This window comes from Phyllobates terribilis, unplaced genomic scaffold (genome assembly GCF_046119375.1).
Source record: "Phyllobates terribilis strain yellow unplaced genomic scaffold, ASM4611937v1 Scaffold_5__5_contigs__length_657084704, whole genome shotgun sequence".
NCBI lineage: Eukaryota > Metazoa > Chordata > Amphibia > Anura > Dendrobatidae > Phyllobates > Phyllobates terribilis.
Genome location: NW_027362765.1, coordinates 229169084 through 229181638, shown reverse-complemented (window position 1 = coordinate 229181638; position 12555 = coordinate 229169084). Strand labels below are relative to the sequence as shown.

Here is a 12555-nt window from a genome sequence, read left to right as displayed (position 1 = left end):
GACCCTGCTGTAATAGGGAAGCATTATTGAGTCAAAGCTTTGATCCACTAGAGCAGTGTTTCCCAAACTCCAGTCCTCACGGTCCCCAAGATGTCATGTTTTCAGGATTTCCTCAGTATGGCACTACAAGATGTGTTGAGGGTCCGTGAGGTTGTGGTTTGGGAAACACTGCACTAGAGTACACTTTAGTGCTCCAATGGGACCCTTGGTTAACAGTTGGTTCCTTAGACCTTATACCAGTAATAAGACACAGTAAAAAGGTCTTCTTCACGTAGACTCTAAGTTTATTTTGAGTGCATGCAGGCCCAACTCTTCACTGAGCACCTGGTTATATAAATAATATGCTTTACATCTAAGTTAATGCATATTTATTATGTTTTTAAGGTCACAAAATCTGTACTGTTTAACTATAAAATATAACTGTATAAGAAAGCTCCTTATTTCTTACTTTATTAATTTTATAATTCTGCCCCCATTAGTAGTATATAATTGCATAAGAATTATACAGGCATTGTTGAAGTAAAAAAGTGCTGAGACTCCCCTAGTAGTGACTGCAGGTACCCCATATCAAGGCAAATAATAAAATGCAGTTTAGTGCCAGGTCCCCTCCTACCTTGGCATGCTTGCCTATAAGGTACAAAAGCATACAATGGATTATCACTAGTATACATGGATTTTGGTGCCAATTTCTGAATGGTTTTATATCAAGTTTAGGGTGCTGATTAAGAATATGACTTCAGTTTTCCCAGATTGGCTCTAGTTTCTGAGATATTTAATAGTTAGTTAATTACAGTAGAATTCTGGCTTCAAAAAGTCGCTCTTATAGCATTGTAAGCCTACAAATAGAAATACAAAATAATTATATGGAATATTTCATTACATAAGACCCTGTTAAAGAGTCAAAAGACCAAAAGCTATTGCATTTGTTATCACACACAAGTCACATTGGTAGAATGCATTATTTTCATGGATGAGTAATCTCAAAAACTAGAACCAGTTCAGCAAAAGTAATGGGATTTTTTAATTCAGCACCTTCAAAATACCCTAAATCCATTCAAAAAACCTTGGCACCTGAAACTTTTTTTTGAAGACCTGTGTTATTATTGATGATCTTGTATCCTTTGGCAATAGCCAATGGAGGTAATATGAGTGATGTCTGAGGGCCAATGCTATTTTTCTAGTCTGTAGTAAGAGATTCAAAAATTTCAAGTTCTTTATCATTATAAAACAGTAAAATAATAATGAGGTACATAGTCAAAATGATGAAATAGGGCTTGCAACCATGTAGGTCTGCTGTGCTTTCCATCCTAGAAAGGCCCATGACCTTATTGAAATATCTAGTGTTTAAAGCTGCTACTTGCTCGATCATATGTATAATGTATGCAATCTAATAATAGCAGTGTAATAGCTACAGTGATTTACACTTTGCAAGATTGTATTCCATAGAGGAACATGTGATTGAGGGTCGTCCTGGTTCACATGTGTCATCATGGCAAATTAGTACAACAGATCAATTAAAAAAAGTAATTTATCATACCTTCAGGATATTTGTATTGATTCGTGACATCAAATCGTGAGAAAGACCCAACAGCCTTGGTGCTGGTGAACTGTCCTACGCCTTCAGATTGCGAATCAAATATTCTTGTTATTCCATTAATATCTGTGCTAAAGTACTCTGTGTCTGCATTCACCTCAGCAAACACAAATGGCGTATCATAATTGAGGTCCACATCTCCTTCTTTCACAGCTTTTTGAGAGCATGGTCCCAAGCGGAATACATCTAGTGGATGATATAGAAAATATGTCATCTAACAGAGTCAACTAAAGGCAGTATCTCATTAACAGCCACCACCTGAAGGGTATGCTTATCAGCACAATTATAATCTGGATCAAACATAAGGGGAACAACAGTTGTTTTAATTTCAATTTTATAAATCAGTAGTACACATGAAAGTAATATCTTTCACTCTCAAAATTCTCAATTCACAGGTAAAATCTGTATTCAGTAAAGATGGATTTTTCCATTTCTGAAATAGAAGATGAAAGTTGCAACTGATGAGAATCTATGTACAGGGGATAGAGGAGGAAGGAGCTAGACACTCCCTTCTACAATGAACCTTATAAAAATTAGCTGCCATCTCCTATTTCAGTAATGCAAAAATCTATCTTCACTGAATAAAGATTTTATCCAGGAATGGAGAATTTTGAGAATGAATTATCAGTCCTGGTGGAGAAAGAAGCAGATTTCTCGGATAAGATATATTACAAAGCTTCTTATTTTAACATGTACAATTGATTCATGAAATACAAATTAAAAGGACGGTTACTCCGACTTTGTAAACATCGCTTTACTTATTAAGTACTTATGCTGAATTATAGATTGCATTATACTCTAGAGCTGCATTCACAATTCTGCGGCAGATTATTGAACAGTCGATAATCTTGATATGCAACACATAACTAACAATTTAGTTCTGATAGTGCAGTAGGATAGTTAGGGCCCATTTATATGGACCAACTAGGGGCACGATATGACCGCCGATTGGTAAACCTTTACCGATCTACACTTATAGACCAAAGTTAATGATGCGCACTGAGTGATCTAGTACAGATAAGTGTAGCGCCCCAAGGGCTCGGCCGCTACAGGGGTATTGCACCTCTGCCAGAGGTGTGGTATTCCACTCCCGGGTAAGGATGGAGTGTGGACCAGGGCTCAGTTAGCTGCATACAGCACACACACCCCATTTCCGAGGGACAGCTCAACGGTGCTCCCACTAGACAGAAGTGCAGGCATGACCGACTATGTCCCTGACTGGAGTGGGGAGGGGGGTGGAATACCCAGTGCTGTAGGGGCAGATAGGGGTTGGTTCCTGAGCGTAGGAAGGAGCCCATTGGTTGCTGGTCACCTGGGCTCATGGTCAGAGGGAGGTATAAAAGGTGGGCACCATCTTAGTTCTGGGTCAGTTCAAGCAGGAGGAGAAGAGAGAGAAGGAGTTCGGCCAGAGAGGGCTGACAGGGAGCTGCGGCTCAGTCTGGGCCCAGCTCCATGAGGCAGGCCTGCAGAGAGGGCCAGGAACAGAAAGGAACAAGAACAGAAAGGAACAGCAAAGAAAGAGAGGAAGAAACAGAAGGGCTCAGGAACAAGAAGGAAGAAGGGACCCTAAGAACCCACGAGAATACAGAATACAGGGTGAAGGGTCAGGCAGATTAAGGGTGCCGGATCCCAAGTTGGTGGAGGAGAAACAACCCTCAGCCAAAGACCGGAGGTCGTGATCATTTATTGGTGCGACACCTCATCAAACCTGCTCGGAAGGCACCATATAGGACAGCGGAGGACGGGGCCCACGTTTAACCGCACAAGTCCGCGGTAGCTGGACAAAAGTGGGTCACTGGTGAGGCAGGCCAGAGGAAGGATTGAAGGGGGTCCTGAGCCATACTCCTGAGCTGCCTGGGAGTTGACCGAGCCCCTCACCTGGTGCACGCAGCACGGCTCGGGCAGTCATTGCCAGCTGAAGTGACTTGGATATTAACCGTGAGTAAAGACCCTGGACTGCAGTACGTTGTCTGTGTGCTTTTTCGCTCCTCCGGCACTACCGGTACTGGGACTCTCACCACCATCGCTCCCACCATCCACTACACTGCCCTGGGGCCGTACTCTTCCCGTGGGGAGTCATACCATCCCAGCTGCACACATCATCGGCCCCAGCGGTCTGCCCTAATAACCGCAATCCACGGGTGGCGTAGTCGGACATTATTTCAAATATCTAAAAGACTGCCACGGGTCTGACCACGCTGAGCCACGGGACCGGGTTGCTACTACTACCCCCATCGTCTCCCTACTGCCCGGTTCCGAGTGCCCCACGGCCCAGGGGGCGAGTCAGCTTTGGCGTAGTCGGCAGGATTTCGAGCCCGCTAACAACGGGTACTGCGCGCCTGAAAAGTGACTGTTTCACTGTACTAAAGATAGCGCCCGCCCCAGAAGAACGAGCGCCATAATGTGCGCGCCAAAAGACCACAGGAGGCCGCCTCCCATCGTGGGCCTGGTCCCAGAATGGCGCCAAAGAGGAAGCCCGCCCCCAACAACCATGAGCACGGCTGTAGAAATGTCCGTCAACGTGGGGGGGCTGCCCCTGAGAGTGATTGTCAGCAGAATGCCCCAGGACCACCCCCCATGGGGGCGGAAAGAGAAGAAAACTGCGGGGCAGGGGGTGGTCTGGATCACTCTGGCCAGGCCACACCCGGAGATGGAGAAAGGAACCGGCTCCAACACCTTGGCAAGGGGCCTGCTGCATGCCGCACCACCATGCGGCTTCACAGAGCTGCTAGCCCACCTCCCCAAGGAGGATCCCGAGTATGCGCGGGCGGCGCTGGAGGAGCTGGACCGAAGGATGGTCCGGGCGCAGCAGGACGTGATTGCCGGGTGGAAGGAAGAGATGGCCTGGCGGGCCGTGATCCAGAAGCAGGAGGCGCCACCGGCACCCAGCAGCACGCCTGCCTCCGAGGGCAGTGAAAACAGAATGGAGGCCGAGGGCGACGCTGCAGAGGAGGCAAGTAAGGCAGACGCCCCTGCCCCGGGTCCTGACACCGTAGCCTTACCTCAGGATCCCGTCGCAGAGCCAGAAGTCCCGGGAGCCGCTGCAGCTTCCACGCGCCCGCCGCAAACACCTAGGCCGCAAGCCACGAGCACAGTCGTTGAACCACGCCCCCCGTCGTGTCCTCTGACCCCGGGTGCGGTAACAAGTGGCCCGCTCCAGGCCCGGTCGCAATGCCTGATCTCCCCAGGCGCCTCCCAACCGCGTGCGCCCCCGGTCTCGAAACCACCACCCCTGGGCACGGACCTGTATGCTCAATTGGCAGGTCCGGAGGAGGAGCGGGCACGGCGCCGGAAGAGGGAGCAGCCGCAGGCCCGAAGCGCGGAGGAGAAGACGCGCACCCGCCGGAACCCCCATGCAGCACGCGGTCCTAAAAAACCTGGGACCGTAGTGAAGTTCCACCAGAAGAAAGGGTGGGGGTTCATTCGGGACTCTGCCACCGCTACAGACATCCATGTTGACAGGAGGGACGTGGAGGGTCACCTGCCAGAGGGCCATCCAGAACGGGATCTGTTTCCAGGAGACTTGGTGTCCTACACCCGACACCGAGGCCTAAAGGGATGGTATGCCCTTCATGTCCAGAGGATAAGGGAGGAACAGCATTACTCAGATCCAGAGTACCAAGAGGACCCGGACGGGCCTGAAGATTATGAGGAGCAAGGAGGAGCTGGAGGGTATCGCTACCAGTGAACAGTGGCATACCAGTGTAAATAGTTACCCGTCGGGGTACAAAGGACTTTCGTAAAACTGTTTCCCGTGTGAACGTTATCCCCTATATCCCCTACCAGGCTGAGGACTGTGAGCAGCCATTCCCCTTCCCAAAACTGGCCGAGGACTGAGAGCGGCCGCCCCTGTAAATAGTTGCGCTTCCTAAAGCGCCCCCTACTGGTTTTATAAAAAGACTGCAACGTCTACCTAAAGATAAATTTGCTGGACTGTTGCACCTTTAAGAGGGAAGAAGGCCTGGTTGCAAGTTGCACCGCGGCCATGATCCAAGAATCCAAGAATATGCTTTACTTAAAAAAATGTTTGACATGAGAAAGTTTTATATGCTGCTAGGTGATAATGCAAGAGTTTTATAAGATGTTTTATACAAAAGAGTTCCGGAAGTATTGAAAATGTTTTCTATAATGCCCAGTGAAAAGAAAAGTGTGTCCCATAAAGGGAATTGCACCGTATTGCCTGTTTTCTGATGTGAAAGGTTATTGAAAAAGTTTTGCATGTCCTGTACTTAATTGTTTTTGCTCTCTTCCAGCCCGAGGACGTGCTGTGGCTTACCAGGGGGGAATGTAGCGCCCCGAAGGCTGGGCCGCTACAGGGGTATTGCACCTCTGCCAGAGGTGTGGTATTCCACTCCCGGGTAAGGATGGAGTGTGGACCAGGGCTCAGTTAGCTGCATACAGCACACACACCCCATTTCCGAGGGACAGCTCAACGGTGCTCCCACTAGACAGAAGTGCAGGCACGACCGACTATGTCCCTGACTGGAGTGGGGAGGGGGGTGGAACACCCAGTGCTGTAGGGGCAGAGAGGGGTTGGTTCCTGAGCGTAGGAAGGAGCCCATTGGTTGCTGGTCACCTGGGCTCATGGTCAGAGGGAGGTATAAAAGGTGGGCACCATCTTAGTTCTGGGTCAGTTCAAGCAGGAGGAGAAGAGAGAGAAGAAGTTCGGCCAGAGAGGGCTGACAGGGAGCTGTGGCGCAGTCTGGGCCCAGCTCCATGAGGCAGGCCTGCGGAGAGGGCCAGGAACAGAAAGGAACAAGAACAGAAAGGAACAGCAAAGAAAGAGAGGAAGAAACAGAAGGGCTCAGGAACAAGAAGGAAGAAGGGACCTTAAGAACCCACGAGAATACAGAATACAGGGTGAAGGGTCAGGCAGATTAAAGGTGCCGGATCCCAAGTTGGTGGAGGAGAAACAACCCTCAGCCAAAGACCGGAGGTCGTGATCATTTATTGGTGCGACACCTCATCAAACCTGCTAGGAAGGCACCATATAGGACAGCGGAGGACGGGGCCCACGTTTAACCGCACAAGTCCGCGGTAGCTGGACAAAAGTGGGTCACTGGTGAGGCAGGCCAGAGGAAGGATTAAAGGGGGTCCTGAGCCATACTCCTGAGCTGCCTGGGAGTTGACCGAGCCCCTCACCTGGTGCACGCAGCACGGCTCGGGCAGTCATTGCCAGCTGAAGTGACTTGGATATTAACCGTGAGTAAAGACCCTGGACTGCAGTACGTTGTCTGTGTGCTTTTTCGCTCCTCCGGCACTACCAGTACTGGGACTCTCACCACCATCACTCCCACCATCCACTACACTGCCCTGGGGCCGTACTCTTCCCGTGGGGAGTCATACCATCCCAGCTGCACACATCATCGACCCCAGCGGTCCCCCCTGCAGCGGCGGTTTCTAATAACCGCAATCCACGGGTGGCGTAGTCGGACATTATTTCAAACATCTAAAAGACTGCCACGGGTCTGACCACCCTGAGCCACGGGACCGGGTTGCCACTACTACCCCCATTGTCTCCCTACTGCCCGGTTCCGAGTGCCCCACGGCCCAGGGGGCGAGTCATAAGCTGCCATTGTTCTCGGCAGTGAAGGTCCAGTTTAAATAAGACTGTGTAAAAGATCATTTCATTCAATGAACATGATTTTTGCTTGTTTATTGGGTGATCGGCAGTCTGTTTACACTTCAAGATAGTCGTAAAACAAGCGTGTTTAAGAGCACTTGTTCATGATTATCTTTCAGTGTAAATGCAGCTGTAGTTTTCATCTCTACTGTAAAGTACCTTGTGTACTTTAAAGTGTCTCATATGATCTTAGGTACCTCCACTTGGTTCTTGAGGAGTTGCATCCAGAATCTGCCATCCATTATAGAAAGATCCAATATCCTTTCTGGCTGACCAAATCTCATTCCATGCATGGAAATTCCTGAGAAGATATAAAACAAGGTAATGGTTCTTTCATCTTTCTCCAAATGTTACTTTTTTGTCCTAATTGATCTAGCTTTGAATAGCAGAACAATGTATTTAATGAACCACTTAGAATGTAATTTTCCATATTGAAACATAAAGAAATTAAAGTACAACAGCAGCCATAAAGCTAATGTAAAAAGAGTAAATTATAATTGCACCGTGAGAGCATAAAGGATTATTCCCACGTTCCTGGATTGATTTTGTCAGATAGTACCTGCAAACACTTTTGAGACTGACCACCGCTGCTGTCTAGCTTGTAAGCACTGCAGGCTCCAGCGATCCTGGCCTGCTTCAAAGCAGTACTTACAAGCTCAGAAGAGAAGAGCGGTTGTCGGTCTCCAAGACAAAATAAAAAAAGTGCTAACATCTCAAGAACAACTGAAGATTTTAACAAAAACAGTAGGAAACATATAGTGGATATACCGTATCCAGAGGTACTGAGTGACTGTGTGACTTTCAAAGGTAATTAGTCAGGCGATTCATGCTGCATAAACCGTGGGCAGCATGAATCACAATTTGGATGCATGATTGTAGCCCAGCATAGTATTCTCTGAAATGCTTTGGCGTTTCAGAAACTATGCTTTGGAGATCTGGCCGTGGACCATAGCCATAGATCGGACTAGCACTGCACTGCCTCCAGCCGGACATTCTCAGCACCGCTGCTGCGGAGCTGGACTAATCAAATCTACAGCTACAATCCCCAGTTGGATGTTCAAAATATATTTTAAAGGATTTCAGGCTGCAATTCATGCTTCCCATGGTTTGGGCAGCAGATATCACCTGATATATTTGACGTGCCCCCAGGGCCGTGGGGTACTCAGCAGCCGGGCTTCTATCTCGCTGCTGGGGGAATATATCACGGTGGCTGGCCCGGTCCGTGACCCAGGGCGGTCAGTGCAAAAGGAGTTTTATTTAATTGGAATTTATAGAAAGTTTGTGACGCCACCTATGGTGCCTGGTGATGATCACCAGTGCTGCAACAGTCCTCTGAGGCAGATGTTAGGGCAGCTTGTGATGGGACGGCTCCCCACAGGCGGAGCAGGCCCTCAGGGCAGTGAAGTGAGAGCGGGGGTTGCGCTGGGCGTTGTAGTGCAGGGGGAACAATGGCGCCGATGAAAGAATGAACGGAGGCAGTACAGTGCAGTCATCCGAGATTTTACTCACAGTTCTTAAGACAGTCCACAGGTACACTGTACAGGTGCAGGCCTCCCACGTCGCACTGCGTTCACCGGCCAGGGGTTCAATCCTTCCTCAGGCAGCTTGGGAATACCTGGCAGAACCCCACTTTCTATGTTCCTATCTAGACCGTCTTCACTCTCGGTCTTTCTCCCTCATGCTCTGCGCTTCCCCACTCTGAATCCTGTTCGGGTACTCTGAAGTCCCTCCTGTCCGCCGGAGTTACACAGACTTGCTTGACCCTTAGGGGATTAGAATGCGGCTTATGATCCGTCTGTCTTCTGACAGATTCGGGGCATACGGGTGCCATCCTGCATGCGCCGTACCCCCTAGGATCCCTTCTTAGAACGGAGCCTACTCCCTGCTCCCCTCCTGGGCCTCCAGACTTGGCCCTACATGTGGAGCAGAGCTCCTAATGAGACTCTGCTCCTGGACTGTTCTTCTGAACTGTCCCGAGCTGTTCTTCTGAACTGCTCTCTCACTAACTGAACTACATTCTGAACCAAAGATGGCTTCCCATTATATACCTCCTTCTCCAAGTGCTCCCTCTATACACTTCCTCCACCCACACATCCTACCTTTGGTTTTCCCCACTCCAGCCAGGGACAGGGCTCAGCAGCTGCGCACATGCGTGTTGCCCTTCCAGCTGGCCTGGAGCAGTGTAATGTTGGATGCAGGAGTTGGGGTTCCGGGCAGCACTCCCTCCTTACCTGAGAGAAGGGAGACACCACACCTCTGGATTAGGTGCAGTACCTCTGTGGCGACTGAACCCTCAGGGGCGCCACATATTCCCTTTAACTGTTACTTTTTCTGATGGTCCCACACAAAGAATCGAACATTTTTACTAAATCTAAGAACCCCAACTTTTGAGCTAGATTTATCTGTGTATCATGAACTTACCATACACTATCACTTGTCCTCGAGTTGTCTCTTCTTCCGTTCATATCATAATAGTTATCAACAACAAGATTCCTATCTGTGTCATGAGCGGATTCAAAGTTAATGATCACACGAGCAGGAATCCCAAGACATCTGAGTACTGGTTAACAAAAGATAAAGAAATCATTCAATCAAAAGCTATCTAAGACGTTGAGTCACTTTGTAAGGAAGTAATAAATAATGTAGTAAAAAATAAATACATATTACTATATAATGTCATGGATCCCAACTATGGTCATGTGTATTGTTCTTAACATGCAACCTTGTTCCTTTTGTGTGTTTTCCAATGTATGAAAAAAATAAAGCAATCTTGCAAAAAGTAAAAAAATACTATCATTTTGTGTACAGCTTCTATGTAAACCTCTGTGTCCCATAGCTACAGATTGCAAACTAACACATTGTGTAGTCTGATGTCACAGTCAACTGTTACTTACTAATGTTCCATTAGTCCCCTCCTGTACTGCCTGTAAGGCTTCATTCAGATGTCCGTGTTGCACGTACATGTTGTATCCTTTTTTTTCACGGATACCACAAATAGCCATTAAAATCTATGCTGGTGTTCACATGTTGGCGTTTTTCACGGACCGTGTGTCCATGCAAAACACATGGAGAAATGTCCATTTTTTTCAGGCTGCACGAATGACAAGGGTAAATACAACTCTATAAGTCCATGAAAAACATGTATAGCACACGGATAGCATCTGTGTGCCATCTGTGTGTCGTCCATGTTTAACATTGTAAAGTGTAGGTAATTTATTTCTTTCTTTATCCATTCATAAAAAGCACTGATGACACAATGATAGTAAAAACGGACACACAGATGACACACTGATAGAAAAAAATGGACACACTGATCATACACTGATGACACCGGTGCCATGTTTTCACACATGTGTTTAAACATGGATGTGTTAATGAGGCTTAGGGGAGCAAGAAGTGGGGGAAAAGAGAGTGGAGTAATGCAAAAATCAGGATCGAACTACTCAAAGGTAGCCGGGTAAAATGGAAAGATATAGATCTGCATAGGGGCTACAGACAAAGGGAAGCTACTAAACTTACACAACATAAATCTAGTATAGTATTTCAGAACTTTTTTTTTCGTTATATGGCAACATCTTTCTTAACATTGAAAGATGTATGTTGTTGTACCACACTAGGATGTAATTATTCCATTTTGCATGACTTTCATAGTATGGTTCAGCTGCAAGGTTAAAGCACCATTGCAGCATTTTTGTTTTTGTTCTGTGCTGCTAACCCAAGTCCCCTGACCGTAGTCTTATATTTACCCACCGCCATCTTCATTTTTTATTGGCGCCACTCCGGTCCTTTGATGCCATCTTGTTACCACAACTTCTGATTAACCACAATTCAGAAGTAATGGCCACAAGTGCTCAATGTAGATCGATGAGAGCCAGAATGAGGCATTACATTGAAAAATTACCTCCGGCTCCCTCCAGCTAACAATTGAGTAATACGGCAGGCCTCCACTTGATGAAGACTGACCAGAGCGGTGGTGATAAAAGGTGAAGATTGTGAGCAAGTATAGGACTAGAGGCAGGGAACTTAGATTAAGAAGCACCACTCCAGTGCTGCAATAAAAACACATCGGAGTGGTGCTTTAACTATTTTTACATTACAAACTAAAAAAAAGTTTCTCTAACCATATGGTAAGCACATTCAGTCTTCAGGAATAAGAGACAGTGTCTGCTGGTTTTGTAGACATAAGGCCACTCAAGTTGATGTGCTGGTATTGCAGGGCATGTCCTGCACTTACTGATGTGATTGGTGTTGTTTTGATAACATTACTGATTTATCTGCTACAGATCTATCAGTGATCAGTTGTTGATCTGTGTATATCCTGTTATGCACACGCCCGGGCTGAGCGGCGTGTGCGTGTGATTGTAGTGATTCCACTGGACCGTGCCGGAGAGTGAATGCCTGGAGGGGCTTAACTAGGTATTCACCCGATCCGACCAGGGTCGCACGACGGCATACGACGCCAGTGCACCAAGGAGGAACCGAGCAAAGGGACCAGGTGCTACTCCAGGACAGACCCCGGACACGGCTGTTGACCCACACAGGGGAATACAGGAACAGACTGGTAGGCTGGCACACAGACTGGTGGGTATAGGCAGGCACGACTGGTATGCAGGCAGGCGGGTAAGCAGGCAGGGGGGTACAGGCAAGCACAGCTAGAGTGCAGACAGGGAGGCACTAGTAGGTAGGAACACAGGCGGGATAGGACCCAGTACACACTGGGACTCAGGAACAATACAGGCAGAGGGGTACAGGCAAGCACAGCTAGAGTGCAGACAGGGAGGCACTAGCAGGTAGGGACACTGGCGGGATAGGACCCAGTACACACTGGGACTCAGGAACAGAGCCACAGATGTGGCGGACAAACACAGCAGAGTGAGGCCGCCCAGAGAGGTGAGCGAGAACAGGGCAGGACAAGGCCGCCTGGAGCGGTGAGCAAGAGTAGAGCAGGACAAGGCCGCCAGGAGCGGTGAACAAAGGATCAAAGCTGAGCGAGACTGCTGGAGCATTGAGCAAGAGTAAAGCAGGACGAGGCCGCCTGGAGCGGTGAGCAAGAGTGGAGCGAGACTGCCGGAGCAGCGAGCAAAAGGGTCAGAGCGGAGCAAGGCTGCCGGAGCAGCGAGCAAAGGAGTCAGAGCAGGCTAGAACCGCCGGAGCGGTAAGCAAAGGAGTCAGAGCAGACTAGAACCGCCGGAGCGGTGAGCAAAGGAGTCAGAGCAGGCTAGAACCGCCGGAGCGGTGAGCAAAGGAGTCAGAGCAGGCTAGAACCGCCGGAGCGGTGAGCAAAGGAGTCAGAGCAGGCTAGAACCGCCGGAGCAGTGAGCAAAGGAGTCAGAGCAGG

General features: G+C 48.3%; 1 protein-coding gene across 1 annotated transcript in view; it reads right to left on the bottom strand.

The window, feature by feature from the left end:
• LOC141272796 (protein-glutamine gamma-glutamyltransferase E-like) overlaps positions 1–12555 on the bottom strand; it is a 46481-nt gene that overhangs the window by 18244 nt on the left and 15682 nt on the right. Inside the window, exons 7-9 of the mRNA XM_073683864.1 lie at positions 9639–9777; positions 7415–7518; positions 1538–1780 (exon numbers count right to left, since the gene is read on the bottom strand). Of these exons, the coding sequence (XP_073539965.1) occupies positions 1538–1780; positions 7415–7518; positions 9639–9777 (486 nt within the window). The remainder of the gene's footprint in view (positions 1–1537; positions 1781–7414; positions 7519–9638; positions 9778–12555) is intronic.